The sequence below is a fragment of the Aquarana catesbeiana genome, linkage group LG05 (genome assembly GCF_042186555.1).
Source record: "Aquarana catesbeiana isolate 2022-GZ linkage group LG05, ASM4218655v1, whole genome shotgun sequence".
In the NCBI taxonomy this organism is placed as follows: Eukaryota; Metazoa; Chordata; class Amphibia; order Anura; family Ranidae; genus Aquarana; species Aquarana catesbeiana.
In genome coordinates, this window is record NC_133328.1 from 451,903,379 (window position 1) to 451,930,581 (window position 27,203).

The window sequence follows — 27,203 nt, forward strand, 5'->3', positions numbered from 1 at the left end:
TCGCAAAACGAGCACGATTCAGGCCAAAGCGCGTGCAATAGTGTGTTTGGGGGGGGGGGGGGGGGGCGCCGATCGCAGCTGTTCAGAAATGCACGGAAAGGCCCGAGGACAGCTCGGCTGACCTCGGCAAACCTCGGGAACAGAGTCTTTCCGAGGTTTGCCGAGGTGTCCTCGGGCCTTTCCGGACGTTTCCGAGGCTCTCCGGCACCCCCCACCTCTGGCCACATGCGGTATTGCATGCCACTGAAGTCAAGGCGGAACTAATTATTTTAGTTTCCATTGACTTCAGTGGGGAAACTCGCTTTGATATGCGAGTACTTTGGATTACGAGCAGGTTCCACTGTATGCTGCTTTTTACAAACATTAAGCAAAATTTTAATCATGACACATGGAGGTTAGGCAACAAATATTTTCTACAAGGTAAATTCTTATTTGCTTCAGAGACAGCATGGAGTACAAAGAAGCTTTAATCTCACAGGCAGTGATTTAATTAAAAAGGAAGCAAGGCTGCTTCTGCTGGGAAGGTGAGATTCACTGTGACATGTCCCCAAAAAGTTAAAATTTTCAATAAACTAATGTACTGACTAAAGCCAATGAGCATAATAAATGGAGGGGGGGGGGGGGGGGTGACAGGAACTGGAAAACTTTCCTTGTTATCACACAAGAGCCAGCTCCAGAGTATGACCTTATATTTTGATTTATTAGTACAGATCCACTCAGACCACTAAAGTCTCCACTTATTTAACTTTAACCACTTGCTGACCGTCCTATAGCAGTTTTACTGCTACAGGGCGGCAGCTATGATGGTCTTCTGGACAACTGTCAAGTCAGCAGTATGTAACCTACTGAACCAGAGAAACCATTTAAAAGGCCCAGGAAACCTTTACAGGTGTACTGAGTTAATTAGCTGATTAGAGTGCGATACCATGAGTCTACAATATTGAACTTTCACAATATTCTAATTTTCTGAGATACTGAATTTTGTGTTTTCACTAGCTGTAAGCCATAGTTATCGAAATTAAAAGAAATGCTTAAAAATATATCAGTGTGTGTAATGAATATATAGAAAATATGAGTTTCACTTTTTGAATTGAATTATTGAAATAAAATTACATATTTGATGATATTCAAATTTTTTGAGATGCACCTGTACATATATGAGATTCAGCATTTTCGCTTGCAGGGGGCTCACACGCGCTGCCGGTGGGGCCCTGCTGCTGCGATTCTTGAGAGCAGAAGCCGATCTGTGGGTGCTGGGCACTCAATGTCCTCCGGCACTCGCCAATTGTCAGTAAACAGAATGGGGATCTGTCCATGTAAACAAGGCAGATTACCATTCTGACGAGGGGGGTAGGAGGATGGATCCTGCGTTCCTGCAAAGCAGGGACTAGAATCCATCTCTTCCCATATTAAAAGGAGCACATACAGCACACAAAACACTGGCTAGGCACAGTTGCCCTTTGATCACCCTAGATATTTAATACCATCCCAGCCAGTGTCATTAGTACAGTGACCATGCATATTTTTAGCACTGTTCACTGTATTAGTGTCAATGTCCGATTGTCAGCCGCAATATCACAGTCCCACTATAAGTTGCTGATCGCCATCACCAGTATAAAAAAATAAATACACTCCATAAAACATATACCATAGTTTGTAGAGGCTATAAAGTGTGCGTAATCCAACCAATCAATATAAAACTTCTTGGGATTTTTTTTTTTTTTTTTTTTTTTAAACAAAAACATGTAGCAGAATACCTATTGACCTAAATTTTTGAAGAAGCGTAATTTTTACAGCAGAAAATAAAAAAAAAATTGTTTTTTTTCCCCAAAATTGTCAGTTTTTGTTTATAGCACACCAAAAAAAAAAGCAGAGGTGATAAAATACCACCAAAATAAAGCTCCATTTGTGGGAAAATTACTGCGCAAATGTCAATTAAACGAACGCAGTGTCGTATTGCAAAAGGTGGCATGGTCATGAAGGGGGGGTATATCTTCCAGAGGTCAAGTGGTTAATTATTCATACAACTTTGAAAACTCTAAATTGCACAGGACACTGTAAACAGGTCTTCATGTTTCCCAGATGTAGTACACAGCATTTTGTACTATATTTTTGTCTGACCTAAAAAAGAAATTTTGGAGTACCAGATAATGGGTTTGCAGTTTATTGCAAGCTTAACTGCAGCCAAAATTTTAGGATTTGGAGAGAGCAGGGAGGGTTAAACTCTGTTTTACTGCCATCTGTGTCCCTGTTGGGAAGATACACCCTCACATACTGTTAAGCAGCCCATAGATCATAGATTAATCAATTCTCTTTCTTTCCTTCCACCACAGGGTTGATGGGGGGGGGGGGGGGGGGGAATGATGCCTTCCATAGTGCTATTGTGTTCTGCCGATGGGCAGTAAGCAATGATTAATGCTAGCCGCTATAGCAGCCGGCAGTAATCAAATTTTTTAAATCTGACAAGCTAGTTGTACCCAAGTCGATGGATGGATCGACATGGGTACAATCAGCCTGCCCATACATGGATTGATCTATGGCAGGCTTTAGCACGAGATGGGAAACTTGATAAAGGTTTTATTGCGGTCAGTGATTTTCTGTCCCGGAAACAACCATAAGCCTAATCTTTTTGTATGAGCATCACAGGAACAGGAAAGTAAGGGAAAAACTCACCAAAGGAGAAGATCAAAGACTTATTTGAAGTACGTCAAGGGACACAGAGCCATAGTAGTTACTATGTGGGTTATAGGCCACCTTCAGATGATGGACACTGGCACACCCCAAGACAAAAAGTGCATTCCCTATATAACCCCTCCCACTACTGGGAGTATCTCAGTTTTGTAGCAAAGCAATACATGTGTATACCAAAGAAGGGAGGGACCTCTGTGTCCCGTGATGTACTTCAAAGAAAAGGATTTTACAGGTAAGCTGTTTTAAAAATCTTATTATGCAGTATCGGCCCAAAAAAAAAAAAAGGCTGTTTTTCAATGCCGACAACACCAGAGATTAAGCCGTGTTACCCCCTGAATAGAGTTATGGCCCAAAGGATGCAAAGCAAGTGGTCGTTGAAATAATACCGATAAGGCCGAGACCTGTCCTTAGAAAGCATTCAAGGCCAGCTTTATTTCTTCCCCCATCTGCAGAAAAGTCAAAAAACTTTACGAATTAATTCCTGAGGTGCAGCTCACACCAGGAGACATAGGTTTCCCAGACTCCATAATATATAACCATGGAGGCCGGCTCTGCATCAACCAAGGTAGAAAACTACCGAACCTGACAGTCCACCACGCTTCCTCAGAGCGTGGGCCTCAATAGCCAAACCGTTAAATTTAGCATTTGTAAAGTAGGATGGAACTCCGGACCTTGCGAGAGAAGGTCTGGCCATGAAGATAGGGTCCATAGGTTCCCTATTGCCATCTATACGATCTCTACATACCAAGATCTCCTGGTCCACAGTGGGGGTCACAAGAATCAACAACTTCCCTTCCTGTTTGATCCTGTGAAGAAGTCATGGATGCAGGCAGAATAGGAGTGAAAGCACAAATCAGTGAGAACAGATTCCACGGGAATAGCAAGGCATCCGTTCCGCATGCTAGCGGATCCTTTGTTCTTGACACAAAGTTGTCGATCTTTTTTGTTGATCCTGGACGCAAACAGATCTATGTCTCGGATCCCCCATCCTTGACAGGAAGATATCGGGGTGAAGGAAACAACTGCTGGCGACTCAAGTAGTCCACCTGCCAATTTTCTATTCCTAGAATAAAAACTGCTGATAGGCAAAGTACATTGTTTTCTGCCCAAGATGGGATAAGATTAACCTTTCTCTGGGCCGCACAACGTCTTGTGCCCCCTTGGTGATTAATATAGGCAATTGCTGTGGCATACACGGATTGAATCCTAGCAGGACAATACCTTAAACTGAACGTTCAGGCCCTCAGGACCAAGAGTTCTGCCTGCATTTCTAAAATGTTAAAGCGGGGTTCCACCCAAATTTTGAACATTATCTCTATGCATTCTCTTCCTTGCCTAGATGCTGACATGCTGTGTAAAAAAATTTAAATTGCCGTAATTACCTTTTTTTTTCTAATCTTCTTAGCACTTCCTGGTTTTCCTCCCATGGGAGTAGGCGTGTTTCTAGCCTCTCCCAGACCTCCCACAGTCCCCTGGGAGCTAGTCTCGGGCTTCCCAGCATGCATTGTGCAACAGCGTCATCACAACATCTCGGTGAATACTGGGAGCACAGCATTCACCGCATCCAGGAAATACATGCTTGTGGGCTTCAAACGCCCACAATGAAGATGGAAACCGCCTTCAGTGAATTTTATAAGTTATTCTTTACAACGAAATCGTACACAGCCGGACTTATTACACAGAACACGTGAGTAGATAATCATGAGAAGAAAAGTTTGTGAATGAACTCCAAAAAAAAAAAAAAAAAAAAAGATAGATAGGTGGACCCCCGCTTTAATGGGAAAGGCCATTTCTGATCTAGGCCACTTCTCTTGGACAGCTGCCTCTTTCAGGACTGTCCCCCAACCTAAACAAAAAAAGGTTGGCATATGTTGTTACTATTTCCCAGGCAACTGAAGGAAGGATTTTCCCCTTTGCAGACTTTTTGGATGTTAAAAATAAACTGGAGAAAGGATCAGAGGTTCCCATTATCACATTTTCTGGCAGTGCAATTTGATAGCTCCCTTTTGGTCCATGGTTGTGTCCGTGCTCCAGTGGATTCTTGATTTCCGGGTTCCGTTGGATCCGGTTCATCTCCTTCTAGGCCTCTCAATCCCCGGTTTGGGAAAACCCTTGAACAAATTGGCATCGTATGTATTACTGGCCGCCAAAAGAGCTATCCCTGCATGTTGGCTTTCCACCTCCCCCCCTACCCAGACGCAGCTTATACAAGCTGTTACTGATATTCGTAGAATGGAGCATATGACAGCCATGGTGGAAGATGCTTTGGAGAGATTTGATAGGATTTGGGCTCCTTGGGATCGTTATATACAGGGCCCTTCATAAGGTTCCGGCTCTTGTTTTTCTATTGCTGCCCCTTGTATGTTAATTGAAATATATAATAGAGTTCACAGCAAGATGACCAACCTTTACTGATTTCATTTGGCTCTTTTTTGTTTATATTATAATTTCTGATTACAGTTTGTACTGAATCACTGTAATTGTAATCTTACACCTGCTTATTTTCTTTTCTTGATTGATACATCTACAGTATGTATACTATGTTTTCTTTTTTGAAAACATTTCTTAATAAAAATACAATTAAAAAAAATAAATAAATAAAACTGAGGCTCCGGCGCACCCAGCCTACAGCACCTGGTATTACCAGGTGGTCTTTCATCCGGGTACTAACCAGGCCCGACCCTGCTTAGTCTCCAAGATCAGACGAGATTGAGCGCTATCAGGGTGCCGTAGGCTTTGGCGTCAGACACACTGGGAATGTAGAGCTTGAACTCTTTGTTTCAAGCTGATAGGATACTGTTTTGCAGCAGTCTAGAATGACACTGAGCATAAAGAACGGTCTCGTATGAAGCCATCTTTCCCGACAACCTCATGCAAAGTTGAATAGGAGAAAATCATGTTGTTTTGACTACCTAAATCAGTTCCTTTATGGCGCTGATCTCAGCCTGGGGAATGAATACCCTTTTCTGGGTGTACCTATGATCAGACCCAAGTATTTTCTTCATGTTTTTCAAAAAAAAAGATTCCTCCTAGGTTGAGAATCCGACCTAGATATTCCAGGTAGTCGAATGTGGTGACCATACTTTGGTCTAAGCGGGCTACCGACTGGTCTAAGAACAGATCGACTAGGTAAACCATAATCGTTATACCTTGGGCCCTCAATCTGGCTAGAAAAAGGAGCCAGAACCTTTGTACTCGAGGTGCAGCAGCTACACACTGAAAATGAAGATTTTCCACTTTGAAAGAAGATATTACTAGTGAGCAAGGAAATAGGCATATGGAGATATGCATCTTTGACGTCGATTGACGCCAGAAGTTCTCCTCCTGGAGGATGGAGATAATAGATTGGATTGACTTCATGCAAAAAGAGAGATTATATTCAGGAATGGAAATTTAGATCTTTTGAGATCCAGAATGTCCATTTGGATTTAACCAAACCCCAACCTCTGCTCTTACATGGGGGCCATCATGAACACTTTTTTGCCAAAAGATGGTCCAGTGCTTGAGAGAAAGATTTTTTTCTCTGGATCCTTAGGAACGTTTGATCTGAGAAAACGAGGAGACGGAAACCCTTGGAACTCCAGTTTGTACGTTTGGAGCTATTGAGGAAATCCCCCATTCGTTTTGACACCCCTTCTGCCAGATCCATGAGAACTGCAGAAAAAAATTCTCCTTACTGAGCAAGCGGGGGTACCTCCTCATAAAGGAGGCTTCAATACCTTGTAGGTTTCCTCCCCCAAGACCTCTTTTGTCCCTGGGGTTAACCCTGAGAATTACCCTTTGAACCTGAGGGCGGAAGCCGTCGCAACTGCCTGGAGCTTTGAAAATAAAAAATACATTTACTCCTTCACTTAAATGGCAAAAGGGGGTATCTTTCTTACTAGAAATTCTTTGGATATATCATCCAAAATATCTCCAGATAGCTGTTTCACCGCAAAAAAGGAAGACTAGCCAAGAGCTTCTTGCATGAGGCTTAGCGAAGGGCGCAAGGCCTAAAGGATAGAGTCTGTCATTGCAACTATTGCAAACCACAAACTGCCTCCTGAACCGGCTGAGCAGGATAACCTTGAACACCTGTTTAAACTGGTTTCTCAATGATTAACCAATTACTGCCAGTGCAGGCTGAGACACTCAATCTGCCAGAGAAAAAAGCTTTTAATAGGAATCCCAACCTTTTATTCATTGGATCCCTAAGTATTTGAGTATTGTCTGCTGGACAAGTCAAGCTTACTCACAATGGATATAGAGTGTTATTTACTAAAGGAAAATCCACTTTGCACTGAAAGTGCACTTGGAAGTAAAGTCGCTGTAGATCTGAGGGGGACATGCAAGGAAAATAAAAAACAGCATTTTAGCTTGCACATGATTGGATGATAAAATCAGCAGAGCTTCCACTCATTTCAGATCTACCCCTTAGATTTAGAGCGACTGCACTTCCAAGTGCACTTGTAGTGCAAAGTGGATTTGCCTTTTGTAAATAACCCCCATAGTAGCATTAATTGCTAATATACCCCACTTGGTGAATTTTCTCTACCATAGGATTAAGTGTGGAAAAACTTTTAGAAGAAAAATAATGCTTATCTGGGTGATCCCAGATAAGCCCAACAAAGAATGGACAGGAAAAAGCATAAAAAGCATGCACGGCTTGAGGAGGCTTTAGCGAACCCAAGCATTCAGATAGGGGTACATAAATGTGGAGCGGATCATTCAGCAAGAAATTGTACCATCAATCTTACAGATTGTGAACGCTGACTCTCCCGCATTTGACACCTCAAAAGAGGAGTCATCAGCCTCACCACGGTCCCCTGAGAGAATTGTCTTCTCCTGCCCCTAGGAAAATAGAAGAGAATCTGTCGCATCTTGACCACACTGGGATGCGATTAAAGTCGCAAAACTTTTTTTTTTTTTAAAACCTACCATGGCTGAGAAAAAGAGTACAATTAACAGGGGCTGCAGGGTTGAAAATAGTTACAAATATTTCATGGCCCCGATGCTCACTCTGACCAGCCACCCCTTCTCAGGGGAGGATGCTACTTGTAGAGTAGGTTTTTCAGAGCTTGAGGGAGACCCTTTTAGCTCCTTTTTTGGGTGTGTTTCAACCCCCTCTTCTGAACATAGCCCGATGCACAAAGCAGAGGTACTCCAAAAGAAATTGCATCCATTGCTTGAGCAATAGTCAGCCACGGCCGCTGCTATTAATGCTCAGCCTGATGCAATAGTAAATGTGTCAAAAATAATGCTTGTGTCACCAACCTCTTTAATGCCCCTCTATGCTCTTGCATCCCTCCACCAGCTTAAGCAGTAATAAATGGTGCTTTAAAAAAAAAAAAAACACATACCCGCGCTGGACTTTGGAGGACTCCGTCGCGCTAAGCTCCACCCCCCCATCGCCCTCCTTCCTCTCCTTTTCAAAAAAAAAAAAAAAAAAAAAAAAAAAAAAAAGGAGTCTCTGATCCTAAAGGATCATCATGTGAGGTGAAACATGGCGAGGAGAGAGCCTGGAAGCCACCGAGTAGCGGTGTGCTGAACGTTTTTTTCCCCCGTTCTTTCCCCCGATGCTCTTCCTCGTGAAGAGGGGGAGAATACAGCACAGGTGGGGGGTGTCTGGAGAAGAGAAAAGACCCGAGACTTACCGGAGGTCTGCTGCTAGCTGGAGAGGAAAGAAGCCTGCTGCTCCTGACACAGCGTGTCTCTTGGAGGAAGCACGAGAAGGTATGTGCTCCATACAGCCCCCAGTGGTGACACATAGGCATGACAAAATTTACTAATCAAAGGAGACATTTCATAAGAAAATTCAAAAATTTCTTAGAAAACTCCACTTACCTTTCCTGCCGCAGGGTTTTCTGTGGTAAAACCAACAGACCCAATCTTCACCCTTCTCGGTGGGTTCCGTTAACAACCTTCAGGAGCCAGGGATCCTCGGGGAAACCCACAATCCTGGACCGCCATAAAAACTTTATGGCCTTAAAACCAAAAAGTACTGTATCCGGGGTCCAGCTCTCTAAAAAGAGAAGTGTTTACAAGCAAAGACGTCATTTCTTCGGACACGAGGCCCGGGTACCATTCAATTCAGCCTAAAAGACACCTTGAATGGATCCGACTGCATAGCTAGCCCCAGCAAGGATTGCTCCAATGGAGCTCAGCACAGCACATCTTTACTCGTGACCAACACCTTAGACACTGGCGAAAAAACAGATATTCCCAGTAGTGGGAGCGGTTATATAGACTGATGGACTTCCTGTCTTAGGGTGTGCCAGTGTGCATCACCTGAAGGTGGCCTGTATCTACTATGGCTCTGTGTCCTGTGATGTACGATAAGAAAAACATGTTATACTAACCTTCACTGTGCAGTTCGTTTTGCAGTGTGGCCCTGATCATCCTCTTCTGGGGTTCCCCAGCGGCGCTGGAAGCTCCTCCCCAGATCGTATAACCCCCAGGGAGAAGCGCTCTCCCGGGGGGTTACCTTGCAGGCGTGCTCCCAAGTCCAGCATTTGTGTCCATAGACGCAGAATGCCGGACCAATTCCGCATCATTGGATTTGATTGACAGCAGCAGGAGCCAATGCCTGCGCTTCTATCAATCTATCCAATCAAGAGTAGAGAACCCCGGGCAGAGGATGAGCGCGTCTCCACCATGGGAAATTCCAGGGCTCAGGTGAGTAAAACGGGGGAGCTGGGGGGCCGGCCACTAGAAGTTTTTTCACCTTAATGCATAGGATGCATTAAGGTGAAAAAAAACACAAGGGTTTACAACCTCTTTAATTTAATAAAACTAACTGTTAAGGGGCAAGTCTTTGCAGACCCCATGTCAATTGGTTACTTCCATTGCTAAGACTTTTGACATTACACCCCCAAAATTCTAAGAGCCAGTTTAGACCATAATGTCTGCATGCGTGTTTTTTTTTTATGTGCTCCAGTGCATTCCCCATCTCAACTGAGGACATGTGTGTTCTGGGGCATTTTGCCACGTTCCAGAAGCATTCCTTACAACATGCAACATGTTCTACGTTTGTTGACTGTAATGGAATACACTGTACTAGTGTGAACTAGGGCCACTAGAATCCACGATAAACATTGTCTATGCGTTTCTGCTGCAGAATATAAATGCACTGGACTGCATCTGGTGTGAAGCAGCCCTTAGACCTATACTTTAGAGCAGTCTTCTATAACCTGGGTTTTATGAAAAGCTAGGGTTCCACCAAAGGTTGCTAGGATTTTGAGAAGTGTGTAGTGATGGACCGATTTCCTGCAAAACAGTGCCTTGCACAGTGCTGGCACCATCACAATGCCAGTGGCATGGGACCAGTTAAGCTTCTCCTTTAATTTTTCCATGTAAACAATTAAACCTTAAAATGTTAACTTACTGCAAAGACAGTATTGTTTAGGTTAACCATTCGGCCTTTGCCTACAGCAGCCTGTCTTGCTTCCGTTTAAACAAGCTTGCTGGAAAACCAGCAGCTGACCGTCATTCGATCAGTGCTTGCTAGTGTGTTGGGGGGGTAAGTGCCTCTGTCAGAACACAGAAAGCTCAGCGGGGAGGTCACTATACTAACATCACATAGTTGATACAGCAAGCTTCTCTTTTTTTCCGTTCCGCCCACTCAGCTTGAACGAATAAAAGCTACCCAAGTGTACCAGGCTTAACGTAGCACTACAATCACAATTAATGTAACAGGGCATTCTTTTCACTGATCACCAAGTGTCAAGTAGCCCGTCTACTGTCAGCCAATGTGGTGTGCCCAATTTACAGCTGTAGCTTAAAATTATTTTGTTATTTAATTTATTTAACTGGGGGTCCCTAAGACCTGACTTGTATATTTTAAGAGTTCTTCCTTGGTAAAAAGAAGGAGAAATAGTGCTTTGGAAGCTCAGAAGGTAATTTACAAAAACAAACAAACTACAAAATGATAGCTGGCTTAAGGAAAAGACAAAAATATACTCAAACAGACCAAAAGCATGCGGGGAAAAAAAAAAAAAAAAAAGGGAGAAACAACTGGTAATGCGCATGTTGCCTCGATCAGATAGATACAGGGCCACTGCTTTTTGTGCAAGGTGAAGCAAAAGCCCAAAATATCCGACCAGCTTTAGGCTTAATGTACACTACAGGTTCTAAACAAGTTTTAGGAGCTTTTGGCATTTTTTTGCCAAAGCTCCTAAACTCAACTCCATAAAAGCCTATGTGTCCATGTAGGCTTTTAGCAGAGTTTAGGAGCTGCTGCGGTTAGGGGAGCTTAAACCTTCCTCTCCTGAACACGGAAGAATGTAGGATAATAGGATTTTTTAAAACAGCTTACCTGTAAAATCCTTTTCTTTCGAAGGACATCACAGGACACAGAGCCACAGTAATTACTGATGGGTTATATAGGGTATCACTGGTGATTGGACACTGGCACACCCTGTCAGGAAGTTCAACCCCCTATATAATCCCTCCCCTTTCAGGGATACCTCAGTTTTGTAGCCAAGCAATATAGTGTATTAGAAGAGGGGCGGGACCTCTGCGTCCCGTGATGTCCTTCGAAAGAAAAGGATTTTACAGGTAAGCTGTTTTAAAAAATCCTATTTTCTTTCTCGAACATCACGGGACACAGAGCCACAGTAATTACTGATGGGATGTCCCAGAGCAATGCTACCTGAGGGGGGGGGGGGGAACCACGACCAAGTAGGGTGCAATCAGACCTGAGGACCCTGTACCGCTGCCTGCAGCACACTACGCCCAAAGGCGATATCCTCATGCCTTCTCACATCCACCTGATAGAATCTGGTGAATGTATGAACTGAAGACCAGGTTGCGGCCTTGCAGATTTGAGCCATAGAGGCCCGGTGATACACTGCCCAAGAAGCACCAATAGCCCTTGTGGAATGTGCCCTGATCTGAAACGGAGGAATCTTCTGTTTCAAACCGTAAGCTTGAATGATCAATTGTCGAATCCATCTAGAAATGGTAGCTTTTGACGCTGCCTGTCCTCTATTGGGATCCTCTGGCAGCACAAACAAAACATCCGTCTTGCGGATCTGAGCAGTTGCCCCGAGATAGGCCTTAACTGCTCTTACTACATCCAACGAATGTAGAGATCTCTCTTCCGGAGAACAGGGATCTGGAAAAAAGGAAGGCAGAACAATGTCTTGGTTTAAATGAAAATCAGAAACCACCTTCGGTAAAAAACTAGGATGAGGGCGCAGTACCACTCTATCTTTGTGTATAATCAAATAAGGCTCCTTACAGGAAAGGGCTGCTAATTCTGAAACTCTAGCAGAAGAGATGGCCACAAGAAAAATTAACTTCCTTGTCAACAAGACCAATGGAATCTGACTTATTGGTTCAAAAGGATGTTTCTGTAACACAGCCAGGACCAAGTTCAAGTCCCAGGGGTTTAGGGGCGCTTTAACCAGAGGATTAAGACGCATCACCCCCTGCATAAAGCTTCGGACCAAAGAATGCGAAGCAAGTGGCCGCTGAAATAATACTGTTAAAGCAGAGACCTGGCCCTTGATGGAACTCAAGGCCAGCTTCATCTCTAATCCTAATTGTAGAAAATCAAGAATTCTACCTATGACATATTTCCTGGGATGCCAACCTCTGGATTCACACCAGGATACATAAGCTTTCCAGACTCTATGATAAAATCATCCTGGAAGCTGGCTTCCTTGCATTAATCAAGGTAGATATGACAGGACCTGAGAGCCCACGACTCTTCAGAACGTGGGTCTCAATAGCCAAACCGTCAAATTTAGCGTTTGTAAGGCAGGATGGAACACTGGACCTTGAGATAACAGGTCTGGGCGTACCGGTAGGGTCCACGGGGAACCCACCGTCATCCTTACTATTTCTGCATACCAAGTCCTTCTGGGCCAAGCGGGGACCACCAGAAGTACTGACTTCCTTTCCTGCCTGATCCTGCGAAGGAGTCGTGGTAGTAGCAGACGGGAATGCGTAAATCAGTGAGAACTGATGCCACGGAATCACCAACGCATCCGTCCCGCATGCAAGAGGATCTTTTGTCCTTGCCACAAATGTGTCTTTTTGTTGAATCGGGATGCAAAGAGATCTACATCTGGAACCCCCCCATCTTTGGCATATGGCCCAAAAGACATCGGGATGCAGAGACCATTCCCCTGGAAGTAACTGCTGGCGACTTAGATAGTCCGCCTGCCAGTTCTCTATTCCCGGGATGAAAACTGCCGATATGCATGGCACATGCATCTCTGCCCAGACTAAGATCTGGTTCACCTCCTTTTGAGCAGCTCGGCTCTGGGTGCCTCCCTGATGATTGACATAAGCCACTGCTGTGGCATTGTCGGACTGGATCCTGACCGGACAACCCTGTAGCCTGATAGTCCAGGCTTTTAGGGCTAGATATATCGCCCGGATCTCCAGAATGTTGATGGGTAAGGTCCTCTCGGTCTTGGACCATATCCCCTGAACCGCAGACTGTTCCAGAACTGCTCCCCAACCTGACAGACTGGTATCTGTTGTTACCACCGTCCAGGTAACCGGTAGAAAGGATATCCCCTTCTGCAGGTTTTCGGGTATGAGCCACCAATTGAGGTTCTGACGCACCGCATGCGACAGGTGCATCGTAAAGTCTAATGCCTGAACCTTCTTGTTCCAGGTCGACAGAATACTGTGTTGCAGCATTCTTGAATGAAACGGAGCATAGGGAACTGCTTCGAATGAAGCCACCATCTTCCCTAGTAGCCTCAAAGAAAGGTGGACAGAGGGACCCTTCTTGGTCCTGACTGCCAGAATCAGCTCTCTTAAAGCAGCGGTCTTTGCCTGGGGTAGAAATATGTTCTCCTGGCTTGTATCTATAATCAGACCCAAATACTCCAGTATTTTTTTAGGTTGAGGATCCAACCCAGGTGTTCTAGATACCTGACTGTGGTCCTCAAGTTTCCATTCAAAGAGGCTACCGACCGGTCTATCAAGAGCAGGTCGTCTAGGTATGCTATGACAGCTATACCCTGAGCCCTTAATCTGGCCAGAGGAGGAGCCAAGATCTTTGTGAACACTCGAGGTGCAGTGGCTATCCCGAAAAGGCAGAGCCACAAACTGAAAATGGCGCCCTCCTACCTCGAAGCGCAGAAACTTCTGATGAGCAGGAAAAATGGGCACATGCAGATATGCATCTCTGATGTCTATCGATGCCAGAAATTCTCCTCCCTGCAGGGTGGGAACTACTGTCCGAATTGATTCCATGCGGAAGGATTGAATCCTTAGGAATCGGTTCAGATCCCTTAAATCCAGAATGGGTCTGACATCCCCATTTGGCTTTTGGACCGTAAAAAGGTTGGAATAGAAGCCCAATCCTTGGTCCTTTGCGGGAACTATCATAATGACCTCCTACGACAAAAGTCGCTCTAACGCTAGAAGGAGCGACTGCTTCTTCTCTGGGGACACTTGATCTGAGGAACCGAGGAGAGATAAATTCCTGAAACTCCAGCTTGTACCCTAAGGTTACCGTGGAGATTACCCATCTGTCCTGGAAATCCTCCTGCCAGAGCCCTGAGAACTGTCGCAGCCTTCCCCCCACTCGAGTGAGCGGGGGCGCCCCCTCATGCAGAGGTCTTAGTGTTTTGCCTATTAGGCTTCTTCCCCCAGGACTTCTTTTGTCCCTGGGGTTGACTCTTGTCTCTGGACCCAGATGGAGGCTGAAGCCCCCGGCGCTGGGGAAAGAGTCCGTTTGAAAGAGGGACGCTTACTCTTCTTTTTGACAGGTAAGAGAGTGCTTTTCCCACAAGAGATTCTCTTGATATAGTTATCCAAGTCTTCTCCAAACAACCTTGCACCACGAAATGGAAACCCAGCCAGCAGCTTCTTACGTGGTGCTTCGGCTGACCAATTTTTCAACCATAGGATTCTACGTATATGCACCAACCCCAGTGAAAGACGGGAGGTTTGCACGATAGAATCTCTAATGGCGTCAACCACAAAGCATAAGGCCGCTGGAAGGTTAGCAAACCCCTGGGCCTGTTGTTCAGGTAATACTTTGATGACCTGCTTAACATGGTCTCTTAAGTATTGACAGACTCCAATCGCTGCTACTGCAGGTTGAGCCACTGAACCTGCTAAGGAAAAAACATCCTTCAATAGGGATTCCATCTTTTTATCTACAGGATCTCTGAGCATCTGAGCATTGTCTACAGGACAAGTCAGGACTATTATTTACGGAGGAAATGGCGGCATCAATGGCCGGTATTCCCCACATTTTAATAAACTTTTCTTCCATCGGATAAAGTGTTGAAAACTTTTGTCTGGGTGATCCCACTCAGAATAAATGAGCTTTTCAAGTAAATTATGAACAGGAAAAGCCTGTGCTGCTTGGAAAGGTTTCAGTGACCCCAAAGCAGAAGAGGATTCTTTAGCAGTTTCAGGTACGGGCAAGTTAAATGTGGAGCGGACCAATCCAAATCCAAATCCAAAGAGGAATCATCCGTCCCATCCCGATCCTCTGAAAGGGATTCATCTCCTTTATCCCAGAACTCCTCTTCCTGAGGGTCTTGGGGAACAGAGGAAGGCCTAGTGCGCAATCACGGCCATTAATCTTTCCTATAGACCATTAGTGGTTGAGGAAAAAACCTCTTGTGTAAAGTATACAGGGGCTGAAGTGCCAGAAGCAGGTGTAGCCCCTGACCCCAACGGCTCTCCCTGGCTAGCCGTCCCTGGCCCATCAGTGGGGGGAGGATGCTGCTGACAGGGGGCCCTCAGAATCTGACCGAGATCCCCTAGTGTCTCTGGTTCTTGGGGTGCTTGAACCTCTTCTACCCATAGTGCAAAGCAACAAGGTGTGAGGTATACAAATGAACACTGACTGCTGAGCGATGTAGTCTGGCTAAAAGCCTTGCTACCCAATGCTCAGTCTGGTGTTATTTCAGTAAATGCTGCCTAGGAGAATGCCTGTGTCCCACCTTACATGCGACCGTCAGCTCTGTGTCTCTCCAAAGGCTGTGTGCACCTGTACAGAGTGCCTTTAATAGCCTGCAGCTGGCCTGAGTGGGAGTCTAAGCACCTGTGCTGACGAGACGCCCTCCCCCCCTCCCCCCCTCCCGCGTTGGCCGACTCTCCTGTAATACTATGGAGGAAGGCTGGGGGAGGGGGAGGAGGGAGAGAAGCTGGTAGTGAAGACCTGCCTAAACGGCAATGGTCGGAAATGGCGGCCGAGGCAGCGGTGCCCGAGCGGTATAACCACCTTCTAGACCCCTGTGGCCTCTCTCTAGCCTTGGGGGGGGGGGGGGACGGGACGGACATTCAAACATGAGAAATCCCCCCATCCATCCTACCTTTGCAGCCGGCCTGAGACGCTGTGAAAAACACGTGCAACATTAACACTGAGACAGACAATCCAGCATGTGAAGGTTTGTGCTCTTGGCAGCCCCCGGTGGTCACAATAGGCATAGCATGCATTTACCTTAAAGCGGGGTTCCACCCAAATTTTGAACAATATCTGTATGTATTCTCTTCCTTGCCTAGATGCTGACGTTCCGTTTAAAAAAAATTTAAATCGCCGTAATTACCTTTTATTTTTCTATTCTCCTTTGCACTTCCTGGTTCTCCTCCCGTGGGAGTAGGCGTGTTTCTAGCCTCTCCCAGACTACGCACAGTCTCCTGGGAGCTAGTCTCAGGCTTCCCAGGATGCCACTGAGCATGTGCGGAAACAAGCGGTGAATGCTGGGAGCACAGCATTCACCGAATCCAGGAAATAAATGCTTGTGGGCTTCAAATGCCCACAATGAAGATGGAAACCGCCTGCAGTGAATAATATAAGTTATTCTTTCCGACGAAATCTGACACAGGCGGACATATTACACACAATATGTGAGTATGTAATGCTGAGAAGAAAAGTTTGTGAATGAACTCAAAAAAAAAAAAAAAAAAAAAAAAACACAACAACACGATAGATAGGTGGACCCCCGCTTTAAAGGAGAAACCTACTAGAATTAGAAAATTCTGCGGAATCTCCTCTTACTTTATCCAGCCGCAGGGTTCAGTTTACACAGACCCAATTTTCACCTCTCACAGTGGGCTCAGTTTGAAAAAACCGTCAGAGACTGGGGTCCCCTACGAATAGGGGGATCCTGCAGTTCTGGGCCCGTAAAGCACCCGGCTAGAAAACCATTTTCTAATATGCGGGGTCCAGCTCTCTAAAAAGAGAAGCATTACAGGTAAAACCTCGTTTCTTCGGACACGAGGCCCATGTACCATCCAATTCGGCCTAGAAAGGACACTTTGAATGGATCCGGTCTGCCTGGCTTGCCCCAGTATAGGATATAGGATATTCCTTTTGGAGCTCAGCACAGGACATCTTTACACGTCCATCACCTAAGACACTGGCGTAAAAACTGAGGTATCCCTGCAAGGGGAGGGATTTTATAGTGGGTTGAACTTCCTGATAGGGTGTGCCAGTGTCCAATCACCAGTGATACCCTATGTAACCCATCAGTAATTACTGTGGCTCTGTGTCCTGTGATGTTCGAGAAAGAAAGGAACGTTTTGATCGCCAGCCGCAAAATGGAGGTGTGATTTTGCCACATTTTGCGTTTTCCGGCGGTCAAAGTAGGCTATGTGTACACAAAGCCTAAGTGAGACAGAGTGAACCAAGTCAAAAGTTTGGAGTAAATGCCCTGACTTCCACTGGTCAGTCATAGGAATGCTGCCATTTCAAAAATTAAAATAGTAATTTGGAATATACCTATAACTACCAAAATGGTAATATTCGAGGCACAGCTCTTGAGGAGAAGGAGAAAGTGAAAGAGAAAAAGAGAAAGAACACACAGGGGCCCCGGAGAAAGCAGAAGGGGTGGCAGGGGGAGGCAGCTGCTGAATGCCTGTGGCAAGAAGAGGAGAAGCAGGTTTCAGAAGCTGCAGGAGGAACATGGAGGGGATTGGGTCTTCTATATGCCGCCACGGGCCCCCTGGAGCATGGGGCCAGGGCACAACTGTAGGTACGCCCCTGACTTGCTGCGCTTAATTGAGACACACTATAGAATAGGATAAACCTTGTTCATATTTCATGACTGAGGTTTACAACAACATTAAGGGTTAAAGTTCAATCTCCTAACAATTTAGACATTTTTTTTAACATGTTTAAAGTTTATTTGTAAAGCTCTTAAATAATTTGTTAGTTTACACTGCTTTAACCTCTGACTCAGCAATCATAAAAGTACCTTTGTAGAATCTGCAGTCACAAACTCTGCTTCAAAAACCTGCTCATGGCGTGCTCGTTCTTTCATATCAACATACCGCTGTTCACACTGCTGGACAGAAACTTCTGCTATATCTGTAAAAATTAGCAAGAGGATATAAATTACAATGAACCCCAGCACAAGCAACAATTGTCCAAGACCAATTATAAGCTAAAACAGCTCTATTGCTCTAGTTAATTAGTGCTGGAAGAGCATTAGGCCTCATAACAAGGACTACCACTTATTGCAGGACTGTACATAATATTCCCTTTGGGCCACTGAAAATAATAGGAGCTTGTCATAAAGGATCTGGAAATCTTAAATCACTATAAAACGGCTTTTAAATAACTAACAAAAGGTAAGCAAGAAATGAAAAAAAAAAAAAAAAGAAAAAAAAGCGAACGAGAAAAATATTATTTAAAAAAAAAAAAAAAAAAAAAAAGAGAAAAAGTAAAAAACACTTACTTTGTATTGCATGCCTTAATGACTAGGCTTAGCTATTATGTTATTCATGTAACAAAACAACTTGAAAAGTAAAGTAACAATAATGCTAAGAAAGCACTGGGTTTATCTGTGCAACATTCAAAAATAGTAAAAAAAAAAAAAAAAATACATTTATAAAAGAAGAAGATCTTTCTACATTTACAAAATAATAGTACATCTGTAAAAAACTAAAAGAACAGTAAAAGCAATTTCTCCAGCAGCGTTCATAGACCGTGCTGAGGAAATAACAGCCCACCACTGCACCGACCATAAAACCTAAAAACTAAAAGGATAAAGTGTATTTTTCCCTTTTCTACTCGATTTTCTCAAAAAATACTTTTTGGCATGTGTGAAAGATTTACAGCGAGGGAAAAAAAGTAATTGATCCCCTGCTGATTTTGTACATGTGCCCACTGACAAAGAAATGGTCAATTTTAAATGTTAGGTTTATTTTAACAGTGAGAGACAGAGTATTTAAAAAAGGCATTAAAAAAAAGTTATAAATTGATTTGCATTTTAATGAGTGAAAGTATTTGATCCCCTATCAATCAGCAAGGCTCCCAGGTGCCTTCTATACAGGTAACAAGCTAAGATTAGGAGCACTCTCTTAAAAAGGGGGTGCTCCTAATCTCAGGGGGTTACCTGTATAAAGACATCTGTCCACAGAAGCAATCAATCCGATTCCAATCTCTCCACCATGGCTAAGACCAAAGAGATGTCCAAGGAACGTCAGGGACAAGATTGTAGATCGTACACAAGGCTGGAATGGGCTACAAGACCATCGCCAAGCGGCTTGTGAGAGCATGACAACAGCGATTATTCGCAAATGGAAGAAACACAAAAGAACTGGTTCTGGGTCTCCGTGCAAGATCTTACCTCGTGAAGTTTCAATGATCATGAGAACGGTGAGGAATCAGCCCAGAACTACACGAGAGAATCTGGTCAATGATCTCAAGGCAGCTGGGACCATAGTCACCAAGAAAACAATTGGCAACACGCTACACCGTGAAGGACTGAAATCCTGCAGCGCCCGCAAGGTCCCCCTGCTCAAGAAAGAACATGTACAGGCCTGTTCATTTGCTAATGAACATCTGAATGATTCAGAGGAGAACTGGGTGAAAGAGTTGTGGTCAGATGAGACCAAATCAAGCTCTTTGGCATCAACTCAACTCATCGTGTTTAGAGAAGGAGGAATGCTGCCTATGATGCCAAGAACACCATCCCCACCGTCAAACATGGAGGTGAAAACATTATGCTTTGGCTGTGTTTTTCTGCTAAAAGCACAGGACAACTTCACTGCATCAGAAAGGGACAATGAACAGGGCCATGTACCACCAAATCTTGGGTGAGAACCTCCTTCCCTCAGCCAGGGCATTGGAAATGGGACATGGATGGGTATTCCAACATGACAATGACCCAAAACACATGGCCAAGGAAATAAAAAAGAAGCACATTAAAGTCCACAACATACATATCATACTTACCTCCACTGTGCACCTCATTTTGCACAGTGTGGTCCTGAACATCCTTTTCTGGGGTCCCCCAGCAGCTCTAGCAGCTCCTCCCTATATAAGATAACCCCCCTAGGAGAAGCGCTCTCCCGAGGGGGTTACTTTGCAGGCGCATCCACAGACACAAATGCCGGAATCGCCCCCCGCGTCATTGGATTTGGTCGACAGCAGTGGGAGGCAAAGGCGGCGCTATTATTCTATCCAATCAAGAGCCGGGACCCTGTGGAGATAGGGACAGTGTGTCCCCGCCGAGGAGATGAAGGGGCTCAGGTAAGTAAAAACAGGGAGCGGGGGGGGGGGGGGGTGCTGGTGACTGCAAGGTATTTTAAGGATGCATTAAGGTGAAAAAAACAACCCTTTTAATAAGTTGGAGAGGATCTGCAAAGAGGAGTGGGACAAGACTGGCAAAGATGTTTTTTATTACAAATTATGTGAGCAGACTGCAGTTCCTCTTCAAGATGCATTAATTATTTAGTTTATTCAGCATGAATTGGAGCTTAGTTTTATGTAGCATGAGGCTGTATATTCTGCAACACCTTTTTGGTAAACTCTTTCAATGAATCCAAGCTCTGCAAGCTGAGATAACATGCACTGATGCATTCACACAATTTCACAGTAACCATGAGACAAAACAAAGTTCAGGAATATTCTTTTTATCCCATTATTTTGCAAATCTATGCACATTACAAACTGTATGATTAAATCTGTTCCGATATCACCGTTTTACTAACCTGACAGCTTATTATTCTAAATAGGAAACCTTCATTTTGTTTGCAAATATTAAAGATTCTATCAGCAAGAATAAGTCCTTACATTTAAAGAGCACCTGTCATTTCAGATCCATCATGGCAGCGCCTGTTAGCGGGCATCCACTCACCTGCTGCCGCCACGTCCCTCACCTTGTTGTGTCACTGGCGCATCACCAGCCATCCCATTAAAGTGAATGGGACTGTCGGTGAGTCAACAGCAGGTCAGAGGAGGAGCCACTGCAGGACAGAGATGACAGTTGCTCTTTAAAAATTATGATTTAAAATAGAGTTGACTTAACCACTTGAGGACCAGCAGCTGCAGTTATATTGCAGCAGGTTGGCTCCCCCATAGCCACTTTCAGAGTACTAGGAGTCAGTTAAAGCGATATGGCACTGTGTTGCTTTAACTGACAATTGCGGCCGTGCGACGTTGTACCCAAACAAAACAATGTACCTTTTCCCCCCACAAATAGAGCTTTCTTTTGGTGGTATTTGATCACCTCTGCGGTTGAAACACAAAAAAAAAAAAAAAAATAAAAAAAAAAAAAAAAAATATATTTCTTCCTCGGTTTAAGCCGATTTTTTTTTTTTTTTTTAACCAAAAAAAAAAAAAAAAAAAAAATACATATCGGCTTAAACTGAGGAAGAAATTTTTTTTTTTTTTTTACCAAAAAAAAAAAAAAATACATAACAAAATTTCTTCCTCAGTTTAAGCCGATATGTATTTTTTTTTGGTAAAAAAAAAAAAAAAAATGTAGAAGTCGCAATAAGCGTATATTAATTGGTTTGCGCAAAAGTTATAGCGAAGTTATACAAAAATAGGGGGTAGAGTTATGGCATTTATATTAGTTTTTTTTTTTTTTTTTTTTTTTTTACTAGTAATGGTGGTGATCAGTAATCAGGACTACGACATTGCGGCAGACAGATCGGACACTTTTGACACTATTTTGGACCACTGACATTTATACAGCGATCAGTGCTAAAAATAGCCACCGATTACTGTATAAATGTCACTGGAAGGGGTTAACACTAGGGGGCGATCAAGGGGTTAAATGTGTGTCCTAGGGAATGTTTCTAACTGTGGGGCGATGGGACTCCCTGGAGGAGGAGACCGATCGCTGTTCCTAAGCAGTAGGAACAGATCAGTCTCCTCACCCCTGACAGAACGGAGATCTGTCTGTTTACATTGACAGACCTCCGTTCTGTCTCTATCAGGAGCGATCGTGGGTGCCCAGCAGACATCACAACACAGGAAGTTGAAGTGGGAGATTAAGAGCAATTACTTTTAGAAACATCTTCACTGGAGTGTGAAGCAAAAGGTTTCTTGAATAGAATGGATAGGACAGAAACCTGTCTGGAAAGGAAATTAACAAAAAGGAACCGCCTCGAAGGAGCCTACCATGAGGCACAGAACTCTCATGCAGAAGCAATCAACAGTTGGACCCTAGAGACGCAATCTTTTCCCAAGGAAGGAAAATGTTCGCTTAGGCCAAGTCTAGAATCAGTCCCAGTGGGAGGGCAGACTTCTTGAAGCTGATCACCCATCTGAAAGTTTGAAGGAGCTGGATAGCCATTTGAATGTTGTAAGACAAAACACTGTGCCTAAGGAATCTTATAAAGGATAAGTTCACCATGCTACATGTTACACCCGTATTTAAGGTTTAACATATTACAGAACAGAGGGCCCCTCTTCCTGCACCTGCTATCACAACTTAACAGCGCGCCCATGAGTTCTGTGAATGAACCACTAGAGCCAACAGCCACTGCAGCAGAGCTCGTAGTTCTCAACGATGCACCAACAAAGTGCTTTTTCAGATATCAAGTGCCATCTCGCAACTGCAGGCTATAGGAGGCAAGACTAGACAGAATCTGCAGCATAAAGTGGAACTTTAGTCAGAAAATGAAACCCTGCTAAATCACTTCAGGCTGGCCCCTTTTGCAGGTAACTATGTAAAACATTAAAAATAAGTGCCTTTATTGTGTAAAATCCAGTAATACACCCCGCTCTGCACATGCTCAGTTGCTCTATATTTTCCAGGCACTGCGCCAAATTTTTAGAGGCCGACGTACTAACAGTATTAGGACACTTACCTGTACTGGAACCCGGCGATGTTGGCACCCCAGCAGATGTTTCCATCGGCTCTCGGGTGCTGCCGCCACCACCATTCGTAGTAAAGGAAACCAGCAGTGAAGCCTTTCATCTTCAAAAGATAATTCCCTACTGCGCAAGCATGAAGTGCGCTGAGCTTTCTGAATGGCCCGGTGGCAGGGGAAGGAGGAGGGGGGGTAAACTTCCATAGGGATGGCGCTGTGGCAAGATCTCTCAGCTGCTGCTCCCCCCCCCCCCCAAAAGGTGCCAAATGTGGCATGGGAGGGGTGGAGTAGGCACATAAGTGGAGCTTCCACTTTTGGGTGAAACTCAGCTTTAACCAAATTACTAGGAGGCTTCGGAATGATTTGAAGCTTGCTAAAAGTCTCAGGAAGTCTATGTAAGGTGACAGTGAGTAATTTCCCTATGATAGCCATGCCCACATGACTGGTAGTCTGATATTTTGAGGGAAGGGGACGAAGAACCAAAGAGAAAAAGGTGTACAAAACAAGAAGCAAAAAAGCAACAGAAGCAAGAAATGCACTTAGTGCAGCTCTTAAAGTACGACCTCCACCTAAGCAAGGTAAACTATAGTGATATCACCAAATATCTCTCCAGGAAGCAGTGCTGCTCATACAGCAGATATACAACTAAGGTTGTAAGCACAGGGATGACAGGAAGTGCACTGCTAGTTTTCACAAGAAATTGAAGATAGAATAGCAGATATTTACGTTTTCAATTCAGGTCAACTTTAGGCTGATGTCTTCCTTACCTGGCTCTCCCCCAACTACCCCTCTTTAAATAAAACTCATCCATTTTCATTACATACCTTATTTTAGACCCAGTGACATGATCACTATGACTCTGTGCTTCTCTATGCAATGCACACACATCAGGGCTTGTGGGAGGGACTGGCAGGGTGCTTTAAATAGCTTTATAAAAACAACACAGTACCCTGCTTCCACACTTCTATTTAGAGCCCTAAGCCCCGATGCAGGCAGTAAGCTGCAGCTCTCAAGAAGAGTTAGACACATTTCAAAATATCTCGATAGGTGGGTGTCAGTCTAGAAGAAGTAACCTTTCATAGATTGGCTGCATTTGCAAGTAGAACACACTAGGTATTGCCCACACATGATGCTGAGCCTACAAGACAGAAATCCAATGAATGAAGAGGCAGGCCATGAACAGCAAAGCGAAGGAGGAAAGCGTTAGATGATGCTGGATGTCAATCAGCCAGAACATAAAGGAAGGCTCTGAATTGAGTGCAATTAAATCAGAACAAGCCATTTCAGTACAGAAGGGGTGTCTGTACAGCTTTGCAAAGCTAGAGGTAAAAAGCTGGACTGCAAATTTAACCAATACCAGGCACATTCAGCCGCTTCCTGCCCAGGCCAATTTTCAGCGCGGTCACACTTTAAATGATGATTTTTTTTTGAGACAGAACGCTTTCTTCCGGTGGTATTTAAAGCAGCGTTCCACCCAAAAGTGGAACCTCCGCTTATCTGCTTCCCCCTCCGGTGTCACATTTAGCACCTTTTTGACACGTACCCATCCCCACTTCTGAGTGGCGACGCCGTGGCGCTGTCTCCCAGATGTTTGGCCCCCCTTCTCCTTCCTCCACCGGGCCAGTTAGAAAGTGCAGCACGGTTCACACATGCGCAGTAGGGACCCTTCACTGCTGGTTTCCCTTAACTTGAATGGCAGGCTACCTGGACAGTTAAGTGTCCTAATATTAAAAGTCAGCAGCTACAGTATTTGGGGGGCGGATATCCTCTTTAAATCACCAAGGGGTTTATTTTTTGCTAAACAAAAAAAGACCGAAAATGTGAGAAAAAAAAAAAAAAGTCTTAGTCCCGGTTATAAAGATTTGCAAATAAGTAATTTCTCATCTTAACTGATGGGCACAGATGAGGCTGTACTGTTAATGTAAACAATGTACTGACAGCTTTGCAGATTAACAGCTCTGTTTTCCTCACACAGTGTGCGAGGAAAGGACTGCCGATAACCGTCAAGTCTGTTTACATGTGACCAGCTGTGACTGGACACAGCTAATGACATGGTAAAGGGCTGCTGTGATTAGCCTTTTACCGCAACCTGTATCGGCTGTGTCCAAAAGGACACAACAGTGACAGAGCATGCTCCAGGAGGCAGGAATCTTGGAGGACAACCATATATGCCCTTTCAGAACTGGAATCCACTGTTGTAACCATCTTTTGGCTAAAGCGCAGGAAAGATATAGTTGACCACTTGCCGCCAAATCACATACCTGTATGTCATTTGAATTCAAATGGTTGTACTGTAGTGATGCCTGCAGCTGACGGCATCACCCCGGGACGTGTTTTTTTTTTTTTTTCTAGAGCCGATGGTCTGCTCTCTTGTATGAACTGATGCGGCTAAGCAGCTGCTCGATTGTTATTACAAGCAGTGGGAAGGGGACGTTGCCCCCTCCCGGAGCTCGCCCGGGCTCTCCCATCCCATTGAGAGACCCAAGCGTCTAGTCAGCACAAGACTAGAAGCAAGCCGGAATCAGCTTTGATCGTGTCTCGGATGTAGTAACCCGGAAGCAATTTCATGATTTAACGTCCGGGTAACTGGAGTCATAAAGGCGAAAGTATTAAAAAAACGTCCATGTTGGCGTTTTGAAAGCTTTCAAGTGCAAAGGAGGGATTTGGGGTCTTGAAACCCCCAGATTCCTCCATAAGAAAACCCCGTCACATGACTACTGCTGTCACAAGGGATGTTTACACTTCTTGGGACAGCAATATAAGTGATCAAAACAAGTGAAAAAACAAACAAAAAAAAAAAAAAGTAAAGTGCCTCTGTCTAGAGCTGCACGATCCTGGGAAAAATGAGAATCGCGATTTTTTTGCTTAGAATACAGATCACGATTCTCTCACGATTCTTTAAAATGGTAAAACTTAAATAAGAAAAATCAGCTGTAGACGCATGCGCAATCAACACTCCGCTCACTCCCGATGCTCGGGGCTGGTTATTCATTTAATACAGCAAGGGGTGGATGCTTTTCTCAAAGGGGCGGATGTATGTATGGTTATAAAGACAACAAGGGGCGGATGCTTTTCTCAAAGGGGCGGATGTATGGTCATACATTGAACACAATCAACACGATGCTCGGGGCTGTTATGTTTGGATGCTTTTCTCAAAATTGACGTCCTTTTTTCCCACAAATTAGAGCTTTCTTTTGGTGGTATTTGATCGCGTTTTTTATTTCTTGCGCTATAAACAAAAAAAGAGCGACAATTTTGAAAAAAAGAAAAAAAAAAAAAACGCAATATTTTTTACTTTTTGCTGTAATAAATATCCTCCCAAAAATATATAAACATTTTTTTTTTCCCTCAGTTTAGGCCGATACGTAATTTTCTACATATTTTTTAGGAGAAAAAAAAAAAAAAAAAAATCGCAATAAGCATATATTGATTGGTTTTCGCAAAAGTTATTGCGTCTACAAAATAGGGGATCGTTTTATGGCTTTTTTATTATTGATTTTTTTTTTTTACTAGTAATGGCGGTGAACTGCGATTTTTATTGGGACTGCGACATTATGGCGGACACGGACAATTCTGACACATTTTTGGGACCATTGGCATTTTTACAGAAATCAATGCAATAAAATTGCATTAATTACTGTAAAAATGTCACTGGCAGTGAAGGGGTTAACCACATCCTAGTACATGTTCTAACTGAAGGGGGAGGGGACTGTGCAGGGGAGATGACAGATCGTCTGTTCATACTCTGTATGAACAGACTGTCTGTTCTCCCCTTAAAGAACCGGAAACTGTGTTTACACACACAGATCCCGGTTCTCGGTGTGTCCCGAACGATCGCAGGAGCCTGGTGGTGATCGCGACTGCCGGGCACTCGCATTGGCTCCGGGGGCGAGCAGGGGCCCCCTAGTGGCAGTCTATGGTACCGATGTACCATGGCGGCGATTCGTGCAGCTGAGCCATGTTGCCGCAGTACAACTGCGGCGGCTGGTCGGCATGCGGTTAAAGCATCGCCTATGGATAGTAAAATTTACGTTTGTTGCCGTTGTGTGGGCGTGCACAATTTTAAAGCATGACAGGTTTGGTATCCATTTACTCAGTGTAACGCAATCTTTTATATTCTACAAAAAAATTGGGTTATGTATTGTGTTCTTTTGCATTAAATTTTTTTAAAAAAAGCGTATTTTTGTTTTGGGATTCCGCCAGTAAAAGGCCGATGGAGCATACACACGGTCGCATTTTCCATCAAAAAGCTCTCATCTGAGTTTTGCTGGCGGCATTTCCGATCGTGTGTACGCAGCATAAAGGTTTCAAAATTACACTTAAAACTGTAGAACCGACTTACCGGTACAGACAAGATGATCTATTCTGCCTTTCCTCCACTTTAACAAATCTCCTCCTTTCCCACAGCCGAGATCCAACACTGCGATGTTTCTGTTTTTTCTTTCTCGCACTCTGTCTAAAAACTCATCTAACAAAAAAAATATATATATATATTT

At 44.1% G+C, this 27,203-nt stretch overlaps 1 protein-coding gene across 5 annotated transcripts in view; it reads right to left on the reverse strand.

Moving 5' to 3' along the window:
* RNMT (RNA guanine-7 methyltransferase) overlaps positions 1-27,203 on the reverse strand; it is a 96,101-nt gene that overhangs the window by 37,189 nt on the left and 31,709 nt on the right. For all 5 annotated transcript variants that reach the window (XM_073631285.1, XM_073631288.1, XM_073631286.1 and 2 more), the window contains exons 6-7: positions 27,050-27,175; positions 17,853-17,965 (exon numbers count right to left, since the gene is read on the reverse strand). In XM_073631285.1, the coding sequence (XP_073487386.1) occupies positions 17,853-17,965; positions 27,050-27,175 (239 nt within the window). The remainder of the gene's footprint in view (positions 1-17,852; positions 17,966-27,049; positions 27,176-27,203) is intronic.